The sequence below is a fragment of the Nicotiana tomentosiformis genome, chromosome 2 (assembly GCF_000390325.3).
Source record: "Nicotiana tomentosiformis chromosome 2, ASM39032v3, whole genome shotgun sequence".
Taxonomy (NCBI): domain Eukaryota; kingdom Viridiplantae; phylum Streptophyta; class Magnoliopsida; order Solanales; family Solanaceae; genus Nicotiana; species Nicotiana tomentosiformis.
Window position 1 is genome coordinate 152,360,055 of NC_090813.1, and position 19,670 is coordinate 152,379,724.

General features: G+C 42.8%; 1 protein-coding gene and 1 long non-coding RNA gene across 2 annotated transcripts; both read right to left on the reverse strand.

The window, feature by feature from the left end:
• Positions 1-1,524: 1,524 nt before the first annotated feature.
• Positions 1,525-2,752, reverse strand: LOC138905562 (uncharacterized). Its single transcript, XR_011413565.1, has 2 exons — positions 2,450-2,752; positions 1,525-1,778 (listed from the first exon to the last, which is right to left on the reverse strand). It is a non-coding gene; the product is annotated as an uncharacterized lncRNA (long non-coding RNA).
• Positions 2,753-7,568: 4,816 nt separating this feature from the next.
• Positions 7,569-8,051, reverse strand: LOC138905877 (uncharacterized). The gene has a single exon (XM_070194390.1). It carries the CDS (start codon positions 8,049-8,051, stop codon positions 7,569-7,571), a length of 483 nt encoding a protein of 160 aa, XP_070050491.1.
• Between the last annotated feature and the right edge of the window lie 11,619 nt (positions 8,052-19,670).

The following is a 19,670-nucleotide window of genomic DNA, read 5'->3' on the forward strand; positions in this document are numbered from 1 at the left end:
AGTCCCTTAAGCTTAACTTTGCTCACATTGCTTGCTTTAGGGAGGAGTCTTCCTGAATGACCATTCTCTGAATTTCTCATGAATCTTCTTCTGTTGTCCATTCTACTATTAGTTCTACAACGCAATCTGAAATTCTCATGATGTCGACCATATTCAAATCATTCAGTCCCTGATTCATGTTTAGTTTATCTTGTTAACCAATCCATGCTGATTTCTATTACTCTAGGGTCTAACCTTTCCTTTTGGTAATCACGTTAGAGTCACAAACTTATTTCTCGAAATGAGGATGTGACTTTATGGCCTATACTCTTTTGTTGTCTCAAGGCTTGTCACCTCTCGTCTTTTCCTTCACTTGACTATACTGTCATCTTTTGATCTACCATTGTCATCCATCTATCATTTCTTACTCATAATGCTTTATTAACTCTTTTCTTATTTTTCTCTAACATTTATGTCTATCACTTTATTCTGAAAACTCGAAAAAGACATTCTTTTGCTTTTAGCTCTTCTTTGCTCCATCCAGTGGCTCTTTGGGTTACTTAACGTTCTCGCTCTACTAGGGACGCGAGCCACACTAAGGTAATATTTATCCCTTCCAGGATTTCAGTGCCTATCTTCTGAATTTTTTTATCATGCTAGTATTCACATCTAATTGTAATATTCTAGAGTGCACTATCTCGATGCCTCACAAGAAGATCTATTAGCACCTTTGTAATATCCTTCGGAAATGTCAACTAGCACAAACAATCCATTCACCATTTTGGGTTACTCTAACCCAGCCGGATCCTGATATCCCGTTCTTTTCTTAAACTACATCTGTTAGCCCCCATAAGGCATAAATGAGATGGTTGTGGCCAATTGTGCATACCTATGTTATTGTTGAAGGTAACTCAAAAGGCTTATATTCCTCTGCGATAATCTTCATTAGTTGGGTAGCTCGTACCCTTTTTGGTCTTGCTTCTTTTACTTGCTGAAAATTGTGTCTACCTTCCTATTCTTTTATACCTTTTTACCGTAAGAGTGGATAGACACTCTTGCCTTAGGGATCCTTATCAACAAGTTTACACATCTTAGTACACACATGATCCACTGAATACCTCATATTTATCCATCATAAGCATGATGCAAAAATTGAGTTCCTCCGACTCAACTCTTCCACAGCTATATCTCTTACCAACCGTCTTTATAGATATAGGCATCAGCGTATTATGAATAAGATAGAGTTTAGGAAATTTAGTTCTTACAATTGAGCTCTACCACCCGATCTAGAGTAAGAAGAAAGAGTGACAGTCCTAAATGCCCTGTAGCCTCCTGCTTATAAGTGTGGTACACAACACACCCATAAACAAGACCCTACTAGACACGGCTTGTAGACTCCCTAGGACAGAACTGCTCTGATACCATTTTTGTCACGACCCAAACCGATGGGCCACGATGGGCACCCGGTACCTTACTCAACCGTGCACCAACATAATGTATTTTTCTTATTACATCATCATATACACATGACATGTGGGCCTATAAGGCCAACATGATCATTTATAAACTCAAAACATAGGCCAACAAGGCTGTACAATCTTTCACGTACACGATATATATCTACAAGCCTCTAAGAATACATAAATGTCATAAAGGTCGGGACAGAGCCCCGCCATACCAAACAATACACATCTAAATCATACTGACCAAATAATCAACTGCGGAGCAAATAGAGTGCACCAACATCTTCCACTAAGCTGATCGCCTACTTGGAGGACTCTCGACCTGTCTATCGAGACCTGCGGGCATGAAACGCAGCGTCCCCAGGCAAAAGGGATGTCAGTACAAATAATGTATTGAGTATGTAAGGAATGAAAATCAGTAAATAATAGACATAAGAGAAACATGGACTAAAAGACTCAACATGTACGTCTGCATAGCTCTGTGAATCATTTCATTTTTATAATGGCATGCATATGCGTATAAATGTCATACCATGCATGGGTATATGCATTCATAACATCATCATGCCTCTAAGGGCATCCCATCATATCATTTCAGCCACTGTGGGCAACATCATCAATGTATACCAGCTGATCAGGTAGTGGTGCGTATATAACGCCATAACCTTTTTCCATATTCCATATACATATAATATACGCGTATATAATGCCATCTGGTCATGGGTCAATGTATATGTATAAATGCATGAAATGCATATGAAATACGTTAATAAGATTTCTCGGAATGTCATAAAAATCAATGTGCCTTTCGGATAAACTCTATCAAATACATATTTTTCTGATACCTATGAATAGAAGATATAATAATAATTCACATGGGAAATCAAGAATATAGATACCCCTAGTATTTCTATGAATAGAGACATTTATGGAAGTTGCGTATTTTGCTCGTTTCATTTGTATCATTTGGACCATACCAAAAGAAAGAAGGGATAGCCTTAACATACCTGAACCGATTCTCTTGAGAAAGATTGCACCGTACTCCTTAAAATTTGCAAAATCTCACGCTATATTGTGTTGTGAAGTTTCAAATGAGCTATGAAGCTCCACCCGTTAGCAAAAGAACGGGAGATATGGTGCTGTGATAACAAACCAAATTAGGCATAAGAAAGTACGGTGGGGCACTCTTGACACTATTGAAGAGACTTCGCAAGCTTATTTGTCCAAGAAGTATGATAATTAATGATATATCCAAGAGAGATACTAATTGTGCTCCTCAGAAGTTGTAGATGATACATCTATTTGAGTGTATCTAATTGTTGTAGCTCATATTTGGCAATATAACCCTTAAGAAGTGCAAAATATGTCATCCAAAACTGGTGCTCCTTCAAACAACGTGGACATAATTTGAACCTCATGTTTAATGGCTAATGTCAATGTCACAAAATAATCTAAATAAGCCACCTAACCTATTGAAGTAAGAGTCACTACTACCTAAGGCATTTGCTTCCACGTAGGGGGGGTAATCTTATCCAATTCTTTAGTTAACTAGGTAATCTCCCATTACCCAATAATTAATCAATTACTCACATAATTACGAATTACCTCAACTTACTTAAAATACTACTCACTTTTACATACCTTATACACCTTACTATCATGGTCATGTGGTACCATGTCTGGCACTAGTCCATAAATACCGGGTATTTTAGCTCGGATCGTATTTTATCCCAAAATGTCAAACTTTGACAAAATTCCTTTTCTTCGATTTGCTTACCCTTTTTCCTTCACAAATTTACTAATCACGTGTTTGAAGTTGCATAATGCTTATAATTTCAAAATAACCTCATTTCCAAATTTTACGTCGGTTAACTTACGACGAAATTTTAACATACGAAAATGCGGGAGAAGAGCATCAATTTATTTATGGCGTACTTTCACGTACGAAAATATGGGGTGTAACAATCTACTACAATTTGTCTGACAATATCGAGACTAACATAGCCTGAAAAATAGATAAATACAACTAAAGGAAAATAAGAGGGAGAAGAGCAGGGCTGTGATCGCCAGGCAGCTACCTTGCTATCCTCAAGAAAATCTGCAACCGGAATAGTCAACAGCCGCTACTGTGTCCAGCTATACCTGGATCTGCACACAACGTGCAGGGAGTAACGTGAGTATGCCAACTCAGTAAGTAAAAACAATAAATAAAGACTGAGCAATAGTGACGAGCAATAAAGCATATAAAGTTCATATTATGAAATCTCGATAAAAATACAACATGCTTTAAAAATCAGTGTTTGAATCAAATCATCTCTTTTAAACCCAGTTCCAGTAAAATCATTTAAAGATATTTTTTAACAGTTTTCAAACAGAGGCTCAATGCAAAGGTGAGCAAAAATGATGAAATCATAAACAGCCCCTCGGGCAAAACATCAGTCATATACAGTCCCTCGGGCGAACCTCACAGTCACTCATGCCTCTCGGGCATACCTCACAATCACTCATACCACTCGGGCATACCTCACAATCACTCATGCCTCTCGGGCATACCTCACAATCACTCATGCCTCCCAGTCACTCAGCACTCGGCACTCGCACTCAGTAGGTACCTGCGCTAACTAGGGGTGTGTACAGACTCCGAAGGGGCTCCTTCAGCCCAAGCGCTATATCAAGCCACATCATGGCATAAATCACTCAGGCCCTTGGCCTATATCAAACATGTTGCGGCGTGCAGCCCGATCCCATAAATATCCTCACAAATCAGGACCTCTGTCATGCACCAAAACCGAGGAGCGCGACCGGCGCTCAACCGAGTGAACCCGACCGATCAAGCCTATTAGATTTCATTCTACCCAAACTCATCCACGAATAGAGATAATACATATTATTATTAATTAGACGAAAATGTGTTCATGTTTACAATACCAATTCATTTCCACTAGTTTCATCATTTTTAAAGTCTCAAATGGACAAGTAATACATCCACAACATAACATAGTTTGTCTTTTCCCAGCACTAATATATAACCCACACTATGTCTACGGAGCCTCTATAGATAAAGAAGAGTGCAATGATAATGCCGGCAACAAGGCCCCGGCTATACCTCAAACAGGATACACAAAATACAAAAGATTTATGACCTTGAAATGAAGTGGGGCTCACCAAGTCAGCTGGGAAGAAGGTGCACTACTATCAATGATCTAGATCTCCTACTGTGGAACCACCTGCATCCAGTTAAAGATGCAGCGCCCCTGGCAAAAAGAACGTTAGTAACGTCGAATAGCACGAGTATGTATAATTAAATACCCTCTCAATAGAATGACAAATAATAAAAATAAGATTATTATAATATCAATGAAAGACTTAATCAACATCAAACCTCAATTTAGGATCAAAACAATGTTCAAATTAATTTCCACATCTCACATTGGGAGATATTTAGTATCGATATACCATTGTCCACAATACCATTATTCACAAAACCAGTACCACAGTACTCTCAGCACGGAGTCCGAACCCGATCGGCTAGGTCATCTCATTAGAGGCATCAACCATAATTTTTTTCAATATCAATACCACCATTTTTAACACGGAGTCCGATCATGACCCGATCGGCTAAGTTATCCATTAGGAAAATCAACCAAAATTACCATTTCAATTATAATTTCCAGCACAATCACCACCATGTGTGCGGCATGGTGTCCGATCACAACCCGATCGGCTAGGCCGTCTTATTTGAGACATCAACCTTTTTATATCAATCATCACATTTCATAATACTTTCACATCTTTTCATTTCATTGGCACTAGTGGCCATAATTATAAGATCATTCTTGGCATGTTGGTCATATTCAGTATTTCATGCTCACATTATCAATTTCAAATATCATCCTCATCATCAACAACAAACGCAATTCAAATCAAAGTGTGTAGTCCACGTGTGAGCAATTTGGAGTCTAATGCACATATAAATATTTCACAAAATTTGGCATAATCGCCTTCATTTGAACTTGACTTAAGGTCGAAATATTATTAATGCACAACCCATATTTTAACGCATCCTCAATTGGTAGCATAACATGAATAGAGCATTTGTAATGCTTGTTGAACATATATCGTTCAACCCAATCTTACTTGGAATAGCCAATTTCATAATGAATCACTCGGGACTTGTATAATTTATATGAATATCGTGGGATTCAATTCTAAGAGAAGAGTTTAGCCAACATACCTCACTTGAGCTTCCTTACACTCTAAAACGTTCCGAAATTCATAGCAACTTCAATCTATTTTAGAAATATAACAAATTGAATCAAAATTAGGAAGATGATCATGGTTCTAGCTCACTTGAGCATTTTATCAAACACTAGGTGTGCATAAGGTTTCAATGTCCTTTTTATGAAGGTCTTCATCATCCCACAACCCAATCTTTACCATTTTTAGCTCAACAATCTTCCTACACCCTTTGATAATACATGCATGTAAAATAAACAACTCTCATGTCCATAAATTTATCTTGCTTATTATCCATTTCTACACAAATTTCGAAATTGAGGGTTAGGGTGTAGAATCTTACCTCTAGGATGACGACCTAGTGAGTTTCCCTTCTCAATCATCCAAAACTTGGGCATGAATTGAAGAAAAATTATTGGAGAACACCTTCTCACTCTAGGGCACCCTCTCTCACTCTAAAATGTCAGAGAATAGCTCAAAAATGACCCAAAGAGTGTATTTAATGAAATAGGGTCGGATTTTAAAAACCCAAAAATGGAGCTCCGGAACAGGTTCTGCGGTCGCATATGCGACCGCATAATGGTTATGGGGACGCATATCGGTCGCATAATTGATTACAAAATAGCCAAAAGAACTGCCTGTATATGCGGTCAATATGCGGTCCGCATAACTATTATGCGGTCGCATAATGCACCGCATAACAGTTATGTGGTCGCATAGTCGACCGTATAGCTGCTTCCAGAATAGCCCTCACCTGCTCACTTCTGCGGCCATTATGCGGCTCGCAGAGTGATTATGCGGTCGCATAATGGACTGCATAAATGCACATTTTCGGCAAAAATTTTTCTTTACTTTCCCGTACATTGTTCAATCTAAAAAGTTCGAGCCGCGGCCCACGTCTCAAAATCCGACAAAAATTACAAAACTAGAAAGTTCATCCACTCACGAGACTAACCATACCAAATTCATCAAAATCCGACATCGTTTGGTCCTTCAAATCCTTAAATTACTCTCGAGAAATCCCCAAGCCCTAACCCCTCATTTCACTTCGAAAATCCTACTAATTATGAACAAAGCCATAGATTCACGAAATTTATATCATTATGGGTTAGGATCACTTACCCCAACATTGCTCCTTGAAAACCTTCGAAAAATCGCCTCTCTCCCGAGTTTCTCAAATCCGAAAATTGAAAAATGAAGACAAAACCACGTGCTGGGGCTTTTCTGCCCAGCACATTCGCACATACGGCCAAATGTATGCTCCTGCGGAACCGCACCTGCGGTCGAATCCTCTCACCTGCGAGAACCACTTAAGTCCTCAAATTTCGCACCTACGCCCCAAGTCCGCACCTGCGCAACACTTCCGCTTCTGCGGAACCGGCTCAACTCTCCCTTTCTGCATCTGCCCTCAAGGCCTCGCACTTGTGGGCTCGCAAATGCGGCCAATCCTTCGCACCTGCGTTCCCAGCCTTGGCCTTCCATTTTCGCATCTGCGGCTACCCTAAACGCACCTGCGACTACCCCTTCCGCAGGTGCGGAAATATCAGTAGCAGCAGCTTCAGCTGCATTTTCCAACTTCAATAAATTCGTTAACCACCCAGAATTACCCCGAGACCCTCGGGACCTCAACCAAAAATACCAACAAGTCATATATCAATATACAAACTTAGTCGAACCTTCGAATCACTCAAAACAACATCAAAACACCAAATTACCCTCGGATTCAAGCCTAAGAACTTCTAAATAGGAGACTAAGTGTCTCATTCCACTTCAAAATTACTCCGGACCCAAACCAACTAACCCGGTATAACATAATACAGCTAAATAACACATAAAGAAGCAAAAATAAGGGAAACGGGGCTATAACTCTCGGAACGACCGGCCGGGTCATTACATCCCCCCCATCTTAAACAACCATTCGTCCTTGAACGGGTCTAGAAACATACCTGCAGTCTCAAATAGGCGTGGATATTTGCTCCGTATATCCCGCTCGGTCGCCCAGGTGTCCTCCTCCACCGGCTGCCCTCTCCATTGCACCTTCACTGAAGCTATGTCCTTTGACCTCATCCTTTGAACCTGCCGATCCAAAATAGCCACCGGCTCCACATCATAAGTCATATCACTCTCCAAATGAACCATGCTAAAATCCAAAACATGGAACGGATTTCCAATATACTTCCGGAGCATAGAAACATGAAACACTGGGTGTACACTTGACAAGTTGGGTGGCAAGGCAAGCTTATAAGCCACCTCCCCTATCCTCTGAAGAACCTCAAAAGGCCCAATGAACCGGAAATCAACTTGCCCCTCTTCCCATACCTCACGACACCCTTCATGGGTGATACCTTCAGCAAAACCTTCTTCCCCAACCATGAAAGATACATCACAGACCTTCCTATCCGCATAGCTCTTCTGCCTAGACTGCACCGTGCGAAACCGCTCCTGAATCAATTTCACCTTATCTAATGCATCCTGGACCAAGTCTGTACCCAAGAGCCTAGCCTCACCCGGCTCAAACCATCCAACCGGAGATCTACACCTCCTCCCATATAAAGCCTCGCAGTGAGCCATGTGAATACTCGACTGATAACTGTTGTTATATGCAAACTCCGTGAGTGGCAGAAACTGGTCCCATGAACCCCCAAAGTCAATGACACAAGTGCGCAACATGTCCTCCAATATCTGAATAGGCGCTCAGACTGCCCGTCCGTCTGAGAGTGAAAAGTTGTGCTCAACTCAACTTGAGTACCCAACTCTCGCTGCACGGCCCTCCAAAACTATGATGTAAACTGAGTACCTCTATCTGAAATGATGAAAACTGGGACACCATGCAGGCGAACAATCTCTCGGATGTAAATCTCAGCCAACCGCTCTGAAGTGTAAGTAGTACCAACTGGAATGAAGTGCGTAGACTTGGTCAGCCGATCCACAATAACCAAAATGGCATCAAACTTCCTCGAAGTCTGTGGGAGCCCAACTACAAAGTCCACGGTGATCTGCTCCCACTTCCACTCCGGAATGTCTAATCTCTGAAGCAAGCCACCCAGTCTCTGATGCTCATACTTAACCTGCTGACAGTTGAGACACTGAGCTACAAACCCAACTATATCCTTCTTCATCCTCCTCCACCAATAGTGCTGCCTCAAATCCTGGTACATCTTCGCGGCACCCGGATGGATGGAATACCGCGAACTATGGGCCTCCTCAAGAATGAAATCCCGAAGCCCATCTACATTAGGCACACATATCCGGCCCTGCATCCTCAACACACCGTCACTACCAATAGTCACATCTCTAGCATTAACTCGTCGGACCTTGTTCTGAAGAACAAGCAAGTGAGGGTCATCATACTGACAATCCCTTATACGGTCATAAAGAGAAGACCTGGAGACCACGCAAACCAATACCCCGACTAGGCTCCGAAATATCCAATCTCATAAGCTGGCCCGCTAAGGCCTGAACATCTAATGCCAAAGGTCTCTCTGCTACTGGAAGATATGCTAAACTCCCCAAACTCTCTTCTCGGCGACTCAAAGCATCGGCCACCATATTGGCCTTCCCCGGATGGTATAAAATAGTGATATCATAGTCCTTAAGAAGCTCCAACCATCTCCGCTGATGCAAATTAAAATCTTTCTGCTTAAACAGATGCTGCAGACTCCGGTGATCAGTATAAATCTCACAATGAACCCCATACAAATAATGATGCCAAATCTTCAAGGCGTGAACAATGGCTGCTAACTCAAGATCATGGACAGGATAGTTCTTCTCATGGGTCTTCAACTGACGCGAGGCATAGGCAATCACCCTACCCTCTTGCATCAGAACACAATCAATGTCTATCCTCGAGGCATCACAATAGAGGGTGTAAGAACCTGAAGCTGATGGCAGAACTAACACTAGAGCTATGGTCAAAGCAGTATTGAGCTTCTGAAAGCTCTCCTCACACTCGTCTGACCACCTAAATGGAGCACCCTTTTGGGTCAATCTGGTCAAGGGCGAAGCAATAGATAAAAATCCCTCCACAAAGCGACAGTAATAACCCGCCAAACTAAGAAAACTCCTAATCTCCATGGCTGAGGACGGTCTAGGCCAACTCTACACTGCCTCTATCTTCTACGGATCCACCTGAATACCCTCACTGGACACCACGTGCCCCAAGAATGCTACTGAACTGAGCCAAAACTCACACTTGGAGAACTTTGCATAAATCTTCTCCTCCCTCAATCTTTGTAATATAATCCTCAAATGCTGAGCGTGCTCCTCCTGGCTACGAGAGTATACCAGGATGTCATCAATGAATACAACAATGAATGAGTCCAAATAGGGCTGGAATACACTGTTCATCAAATGCATGAACGCTGCTGGGGCATTGGTCAGCCCAAAAGACATCACTAAGAACTCATAATGACCATATCGGGTCCTGAAAGTTGTCTTAAGAATATTCGAATCCCGAATCTTCAGCTGGTGATAACCGGTCCTCAAATCAATCTTGGAGAACACCCTCGCTCCCTGAAGCTGGTCAAATAAATCATCAATATGAGGCAAAGGATACTTGTTCTTGACTGTGACCTTGTTCAGCTGCCTATAATCAATGCACATTCTCATGGAACCATCCTTCTTCTTCACAAATAGAACTGGTGCACCCCAAGGTGACACACTAGGCCTAATAAACCCCTTACCAAAGAGTTCCTGAAGCTGTTCTTTCAATTCCTTCAACTCCGTCGGTGCCATACGTTATGGTGGAATAGAAATAGGCTGAGTGCCCGACACCAAATCAGTACCAAAGTCAATATCCCTGTTAGGCGGCATGCCTGGCAGATTTGCAGGAAACACATCCAGAAAATCACGTACTATGGGAACCGAATCAATAGTAGGAGTCTCTGTACTAACATCCCTCACAAAAGCCAAATAAGACAGGCAACCCTTCTTAACCATACGCTAAGCCTTCAAATATGAAATCACCCTACTTGGTACATAATCTACAGAGCCGCTCCATTCAACCCTCGGAAGTCCCGGCACCGCCAACGCCACGGTCTTTGTGTGACAATATAGAATAGCATGACATGGAGATAACCAATCCATACCCAATATCACATCAAAGTCAACCATACTGAGTAGCAAAAGGTCTACTTGGGTCTCCAAACCCCCAATAGTCACCACGCATGACCGATATATGCGGTCCACAACAATAGTATCGCCCACAGGAGTAGATGCATGAACAGATGAAACTAAAGAGTTATGGGGCATATCCAGAAAATAGGCAAAATATGAGGAAACATATGAACATATGGAACCAGGGTCAAATAATACTGAGGCATCTCTGTGACAAACTGAGACAATACCTGTAATCACAGCAACTGAAGCAATAGCATTTGGTCTGGCAGGGAGGGCATAGAAATGGGCCTGACCACCCCCTGATCTACCTCCCCCTATAGGGCGACCCCTAGCTAACTGGCCTCTACCCTGAGCTGACTGGGCGGGTGCTGAAGTCGAAAGCTGATTCCTCTGTTGAGATATACCTCCATGATGACGAGGACACTGCCTCCACATATGCCCAAACTCCTCACATTCAAAACAACTCCCTGGTGCTGGTGGCGAGAACTGAAGGGAGCCCCGAGCACCGGGATAACTAATAGAAGAACCTGGCATAGAGGAGCCCTAAACTGGTGGAGCACGGGACAAACTCTGAGCTGGAAGGGCACTAAGTGATGAGTGGCCCTGATGAGAACTATGAAAACCATGGCCAGATGATGCACCACGGTGAAATGGCCGAGCTGACTGAGCCTGTCTGAACTGACTACCTCTACCGTGCTGGAACTGACCCCCAAAAGGAGCATCGTTTAATCCACCCTGACCACGAGGCCTCTTAACCTCCCTCTCAACCCTCTCCTGACCGCAAACCATCTCAATCTATCGAGCAATGTCGACAACCTCATCAAAGGTAGCACCAGACACCCTCTCTCTGGTCATAAGCAATTGTAGCTGAAACGTGAGGCCATCAATAAACCTCATGATCCTCTCCCTATCTGTGAGAACCAACTAGATCGCATGACGGGCAAACTCGGAGAACTGCATCTCATACTGTGTCACAGACATATCACCCCGGTGAAGCCGCTCAAACTGTCTTCGCAACTCCTCTCTGCGGGACCGAGGCACGAACTTCTCCAAAAAGACTACGGAGAACTGCTGCCAAGTAAGGGGTGCTGCGCCAACAGGCCTACGCCTCTCGTAAGTCTCCCACCATCTGAGTGTAGCCCCAGAAAATTGAAAAGTAGTGAATGAGACCCCACAAGTCTCTAGAATACCAGTTGTACAGAGTATCCTCTGACATCTATCCAAGAAGTCCTGAGCATCCTCTCTCTCTCTGTGCCACTAAAAGGTGGTGGCTGGAGTCTCCCAAACCTCTCCAACCTACGCCGATCATCCTCAGGCATAGCAGGAACTACATAATCCTGTGCAGCTGCAACCGGCTGGGCTGGTGGTGCCCCCGGTGTCTGGAGTCCCTGAACAACCTACTCGGGTGTACGAGCGATGGGAGTCTGAGTGCCTGTACCTCCCCTGGCCTAAGAAGTGGCTACGGCCGTCGAGATAGAGACCACCTGAGAAAGGGCGGTACACGCTGTCAGAATCTGAGTTAGGGCCTCCTGAAAGCCTGGAATCACTATAGGACAGGTGGTGCCTTAGCTGGTGCATCAACAACTGGAATCTGGTCCTGATCTAGGGCAACCGGTAGATCTGCAGGTACTGCCCCAGCTGCGGTGCGGGTTGCACCTCTGCCCCTACCACGACTTCTACCATGGCCTCGGCCTCTCACGGCCCTGGCTGGTGGTACTGGTGGCTGGCCCTCTTGACCGGTAGCACGAGTCCTCACCATCTGTGAGAGAATGAAACAACAAATGTTTAGTTACTAGAATCAACAGATTCGCACGACAAGAATTCAAGAATGTGGAGTTTCCTAAAGGTTCTGCAGCCTCTCGAAGATAAGTACAGACATCTCCTTACCGATCTGCAAAACTCTACTAAACCCGCTCATGACTCGTGAGACCTATGTAACCTAGGCTCTTATACTAACTTGCCACAACCCAAACTAGTCCTGTCGTGATGGCGCCTATCGTGGAACTAGGCAAGCCGACTCATTTCCAAAACAAACCGATATTTTCATTTCAAAAAATATTTCAAGGCTATTTAACATAAAAACCTTCGTAAAGGAGTTCAAATCAAAACAAAAGTGCGGAAAAGAAAAGCCCGACATCGGGGTCTCACCAGTCATGAGCATCTACTACAATTTGTCTGACAATATCAAGAGTAACATAGCCTGGAAAATAGCTAAATACAACTAAAGGAAGATAAGAGGGAGAAGAGCAGGGCTGCGATTGCCAAGCAGCTACCTTGTTATCCCCGAGAAAATCTGCAACTGGAATAGTCATCAGCCACTACCGTGTCCAGCTATACCTGGATCTACACAGAAGGTGCAGGGAGTAACGTGAGTATGCCAACTCAGTAAGTAACAACAATAAATAAAGACTGAGTAGTAGTGATAAGCAATAAAGCATATAAAGTTAATATTATGAAATCTCGGTAAAAATACAACATGCTTTAAAAATCAGTGTTTGAATCAAATCATCTCTTTTAAACCCAGTTCCAGTAAAATTATTTAAAGATATTTTTCCACAGTTTTCAAACAGAGGCTCAATGCAAAGGTGAGGAAAAATGATGAAATCATAAATAGCCCCTCGGGCAAAACATCACTCATATACAACCCCTCGGGCAAAACATCACTCATATACAACCCCTCGGGCAAACCTCACAGTCACTCATGCCTCTCGGGCATACCTCACAATCACTCATGCCACTCGGGCATACCTCACAATCACTCATACCTCTCGGGCATACCTCACAATCACTCATGCCTCCCAATCAGTCAGCACTCCGCACTCACACTCAGTAGGTACCTGTGCTCACTGGGGGTATGTACAGACTCCGGAGGGGCTCTTTCAGCCCAAGCACTATATCAAGCCAAATCATGGTATAAATCACTCAGGACCTCAGCCTATATCAAATATGATGCGGCATGCAGCCCGATCCCATAAATATCCTCACAAATTAGGCCCTCGGCCTCACTCAGTCATAAATCTCTCAAGCCACTCGGGCTCTCAGTAAACAGGGTATTCAGCCCAAAACAACATTTATATGCATCAAAATAGGGTAATAAAAACTGAGTTATGCAGTAAACAGGTATAACCATGACCGAGTATAAATTTTCAATCGAAATTAGTGAGGGGATAGTAAGAAAAGGCCCCTAAGGGTCCAAACAGCACTGAAACAAGGGCCAAACAGGGCGTCACAATCCCCAAAGGTGCATGCCCACACGCCCGTCACCTAGCATGTGCGTCACCTCAGAATAGTAAATGATATGAAATCCGAGGTTTCATACCCTCAGGACTAGATTTACAATCGTTGCTTACCTCAAACCGGTCAAATCTCTACCCTTCGATGCTCTTGCCTCTCGACTCGGCCTCCAAATGTTCTGAATCTATTCACAATCAGTACAATACCATCAATATATGCTAATGGAATGAATTCCACAAGAAAACCCGGCCCTCGGGCCCACATCTCGAAATCTAACAAAATTTACAAAACTAGAAATCTCATCCACTCACGAGTCTGACCATACAAAATTCATCAAAATCCGACATCGTTTGGTCCTTCAAATCCTTAAATTACTCTCGAGAAATCCCAAGCCCTAACCCCTCATTTCACTTTAGAAATCCTACTAATTAATGATGAATAAATCCATAGATTCACGAAATTTATACCATTGTGGGTTAGGATCACTTACCCCAACGTTGCTCCTTGAAAACCTTCGAAAAATCGCCTATCTCCCGAGTTTCTCAAATTCCAAAAATTGAAAAATGAAGACAAAACCACGAGCTGGGGCTTTTCTGCCCAGCACATTCGCACCTGCGGCCAAATGTCTGCTCCTGCGGAACCGCACCTGCGGTTGAATCCTCGCACTTGCGAGAACCACTTAAGTCCTCAAATTCCGCACCTGCGCCCCAGGTTCTTCACCTACGGGCATGCACCTGCGCAACACTTCCGCTTCCGGAACCGGCTCAACTCTCCCTTTCTGCATCTGCGCTCAAGGCCTCGCACCTGCGGGCTCGCAGATGCGGCCAATCCTTCTCACTTGCATTCCCAGCCTTAGCCTTCCATTTCTGCATCTGCGGCTACCCCAAACGCACCTGCGACTCCCCCTTCCGCAGGTGCGGAAATATCAGTAGCAGTAGCTTCCGCTGCATTTTCTAACTTCAACAAATCCGTTAACCATCCAGAATCACCCTGAGACCATTGGCACCTCAACCAAAAATACCAACAAGTCATATATCAACATAAAAACTTAGTCGAACCTTTGAATCACTCAAAATAACATCAAGACACCAAATTACCCTCGGATTCAAGCCTAAGAACTTTTAAATAGGAAACTAAGTGTCTCATTCCACTCCGAAACCACTCCGGACCCGAACTAACTAACTTCGTATAACATAATACAACTGAATAACACATAAAGAAGCAAAAATGGTGGAAATGGGGCTATAAATCTCGGAACGACCGGCCCGGTCATTACAATTATTATATCTTCTGTTCATGGGTCTCAGAGAAATACATTATTGATAAAACTTATTGATCTTATGGCATTCCGGGAAATATTATTAACTTAATTCTTATGCATTTCATTCATTTATACATGTACATTGACCCATGACCATATAGCATTATATACACGTATATTATATTTATATGGGATATGGGAAATGGTTACGGCGTTATATACGTACCACCACCTGATCAGTTGGTGTACACCGGAGCTGTTATATATTTTGGTACGCTATTTTTGTATGTATATATGGGTATGACGGGGCCCAGTCCCGTCCTTCATATAGTTGTACACTCTATTAAATATCTGTAGACAGTCATGTATAGTTGAAAAATATGTGGCCTTGTCGGCTTCTAGTTTTGGATATATAGTTGTCTATAGCAGCCCTGTCGGCTCGCCCTACCGTATTCCGCATGTATATGTATATATGTATTTTGGACATGTTTTCCTCAAGTATGTTATTCACGTAATTCAGCAGTTTATTGACAGATGTTATTCATGACCTACCCTTAATTCATGTTTATATCTTAGACGCATGCTTAGGGGTGTTCGACAGGTAGGACTCGGGCACTCGTCATGGCCCATCGGTTTGGGTCCTGACAAAAGTGGAATCAGAGCAGTTCTGTCCTAGGGTTATCTACAGACCGTGTCTAGTAAAGTCTTATTTATGGGTGCGTTGTGCACCACACTTATAGACAAGAGGCTACAAGATATTTAGGATGGTTACTTTTATTTCTAATCTAGATTGAGTGATAGAACTGATTCGTAAGTATTCACTCTTAATCTTTACCTTATTTATGTTCTTAGTAATGCCTATTACTACTAGACGACAGGTGCCAGCCGCTAGCACGGGTCAGAAGGCTACAAAAGTGATAAAAGGAGATATAAGCTACACTATGGAGTCAGACCCATCGGAGATCATGGGTTCTATTGAGAAGGATCCTTCTGAGGATCCATATGAGTCATCCGTTTGAGTAGTTTGAATTTCGCCGATAGCAAATGGGGTGAGAGGAGTTCTGACCTCACCAAGGCCCTTAATTTCATTATCAGGGCCCGTTGATCAGGGTATAATGGGAGTGGTACACGGATTGGCACAACCGGATTTCCCTCAAGCTCAAAACTCTGTCAAGGTATTTACAGACCCCAGCTCTTCTGAGGTTCCAGATAGTCCACAGTCTTGGGAGTCCATCAATCAAGGTTCGTTTGTGTATGTCATGGGCTATGCAGAGGAAGAGGAGAGTAGTCAGGCCAAGAGGAGGAAGGTAGTTGATAAGGATATGAAGATTCCGCTTCGAAGTGTGTCTGATCGAGGCTCTCATATAGGACGAGGTGATGACCCTCTACAGTAGGTTGCCTCCAGTTATCAACTTTTGGTTAGTGAGCTCCACTTCTTCTTGAAGTATTACCAAGTCAGGGTTATGTATATGTTATGTTGTTTTATGAGGACGAGTTTGATAATAAACAAGGATAAGGTACGTGGCGCTCATTTGAGTAGATAGGTGAATAAGGTGACGATCAAGAATAAGTACCCGCTCCCGAATATCGATGATTTATTTGATCAGTTGCAAGGTGCCAAGTGTTTCTCGAAGATAGACTTGAGGTCCGGGTACCATTAGGTAAGAGTTAAGGAGAAAGATATTCCGAAGACAACATTCAGGGCCAGATACATGAACTTTGAGTTTCGTGATTGTATTTATCGATGATATATTGGGTTATTCCCGTTCAGAGACTGAGCATGCAAATCATTTGCGTACTGTGCTTAGAGTTCTAAAAAAAGGGAAGTTGTATGCAAAATTCTCTAAATGTGAATTCTAGTTGAATTTTGTAGCTTTCCTAGGACCCGTCTACCCATTGTTCTTGATTCCCCATGTGTCTTATTATTATATCTTTTGTTCATGGGTCTCAGAGAAATACGTAATTGATAAAACTTATCCGAAGGCATATTGATCTTATGACATTCCGAGAAATCTTATAAACTTACTTCTTATGCATTTCATTCATTTATACATGTACATTGACCCATGACCAGATGGCGCTATATACTCATATTATATGTATATGGAATATGGGAAAAGGTTACGGCATTATATACGCACCACCATCTGATTAGTTGGTATACGTTGATGATTTTGCCCATAAAGGCTGAGACGATATGATGGAATGCCCTCAGAGGCTTGATGATGTTATGTATACATATACCTACGCATGATACGACATGGTAGATGTACATGAACAGATAACACTTGTACAAAATGAAGCCCTTGACAATAAAGGAAGAAAGAGCACAGATACACTTGCACAACATGAAGCCTTGACTATAAAGGAAGAAATAGCATAAACAGTACCTGAAAGAAATATCGGGCTCAATCTAAGAGAAGACATCAAATTCCAATGAGTAAAACTCCAAGAGTTAATTTCTTCAGAAAAAAGAAAAAATAGGTCCAAGAGTTAGCTAAAAGGATTCAACAGGTGATAATTGTTATAGGTTAGATTTTTTAATTATTTTCTTATTCATTTTTGTTTTTTGATTTTGTCTGGAGTAGGGAGTAAAAGGAGAAAATGCCTGGACGTCTCCAGGTGCAACCATTTAAGAACATCAAAAGAAGATCAGTAAAGCATTTGAGATTACATGTTCGAGACTCCAAAATACAAATCCTAGATATCAGCTACTTATACAACATGGGGTAAAATCATAAGCAATAAGTTTAGGCTTTAGCCCATTCGCATGACCTAATATCAAAAGTTTCATGCGACATACACAAATTCAATGAATGGTTTCAAAAAACACATACAACTTCTTCATACTCAGTAAATCATAAAATTCTTACCAGCAAATTCAATAGTATTCTCTTCTGTAGAGCTGATGAATTGAAGCATAAACAGTGTTTGAGTTGGTCAGCAGGACCAGCACAAATAAGGGACGGATATACAATACATGAATATGTCCAGTCTGCAATAAAAAATATAGAAAGTAATGATATAAGTGAAAGCTCCATTTCCTGAGTTTTTTTAAATATGCCCCACATTTCTAAGGCAGGCAAATTCTTAAAAGGTAATTGATAAATTATATATTAGTTTAAAAATGGAAAAAAATGAGCATGTCACTGCCTCACAGTAGACAAGCATATCAATTAATTTTAGAAAACTTAGCTTACTTAGAAATGTCTGGTAAGACCTTAAAACTAATAAATACATACGTATTGTTACGCGGCGCCTTCCTGAAGTTCCTTGGAAGGGCGACAGGCTAAGCAACCGATGTCAGTGCGGTTGCTATGCGCCAACTGAGGTCCTCGCCGTACGCTAGACTAGATTGTCAGTGTCGTACGAAAAAACCAATGTCGTGAGCAATTGAGCAGCGGAAAATGAGCAATTGATGATGAAAGCTGATGATTGTATTGATGATGATGAAAGCTATTACAAGATGCAATGCGGTATCGGGGGAGAGACACCAGTACAGAGAATTGTTTGAATGCTTGAATGTTTGAATGCTTTGGTCCCCCTTAATAATGCTTAAAAAAAATAAACCAAAGTTACATGAGTTGACCTAAGAAAGCTGTAGAAGCACACTGAAAATGAATGAAGTAAAACTACTCTATAATTACAATGAAAAGGACTTAGTCTTCTATGGAAGCAAGTCCGATGGCAGCAACTTTGTCTTGAGCAGCAGGGTCTGCGCGCGCATTGCTGTGGGCGCGCGCGGCACTATTTGGATCTGCCAGCGGCTGGGCGCTGGTGCTTGGCATTGGGTCTGCGCGCGGGGCACTGTCTGGGTGTGCCAGCCGCTGGGTGCTGGCACTGATTGTCGGTGGGGCAACAGAGGCGCATGCTCGCTTGTCACTTGGTGCTGCCGAGACCACGGGGCCGACCGTGGCGCTAGGCGTTGGGAGGCTTGCCGGGACGCCACGGGGCACGTCCAAGGGGTCATGTGTCGATGATGGAAAGCAGCCCATGACATTCTTCCCGACCTGAGTTGGCGACGTCCTCGGAGCCTTACCTGATGGATGATGATGATTGGTCAGGCTCTTGTTGGCTGGGAGGTCTGTTCCCCTCGGTGTTGTGAGATGTCTTTCTGAATGATCTTCCATGCATTTCTGAAATGGCCTGAGGCGGCTGACATGGAAGACTGGATGGATTTTCCACCAGGATGGTGTGTTCAGCTGGTATGTGGATTTCCCGATGCGCCTTTCAATGGAAAAAGGGCCGATGTAGCCTGGCAATAGGCGAGGATCTTGGGTCCTCTTTGCAAACAAGTTCCGCCTCGGGGTTCTTACCATCACTTTGTCCCCTGCTTGATGTTGGGCAAAGCGACGGTTTTGTTCGGCATGCCTCGTTGC

Coding starts and splice junctions, on each gene's coding strand:
- LOC138905877 (XM_070194390.1), bottom strand. CDS start 8,051: ATGGTTGGGGAAGAAGGTTTTGCTGAAGGTATCACCCATGAAGGGTGT.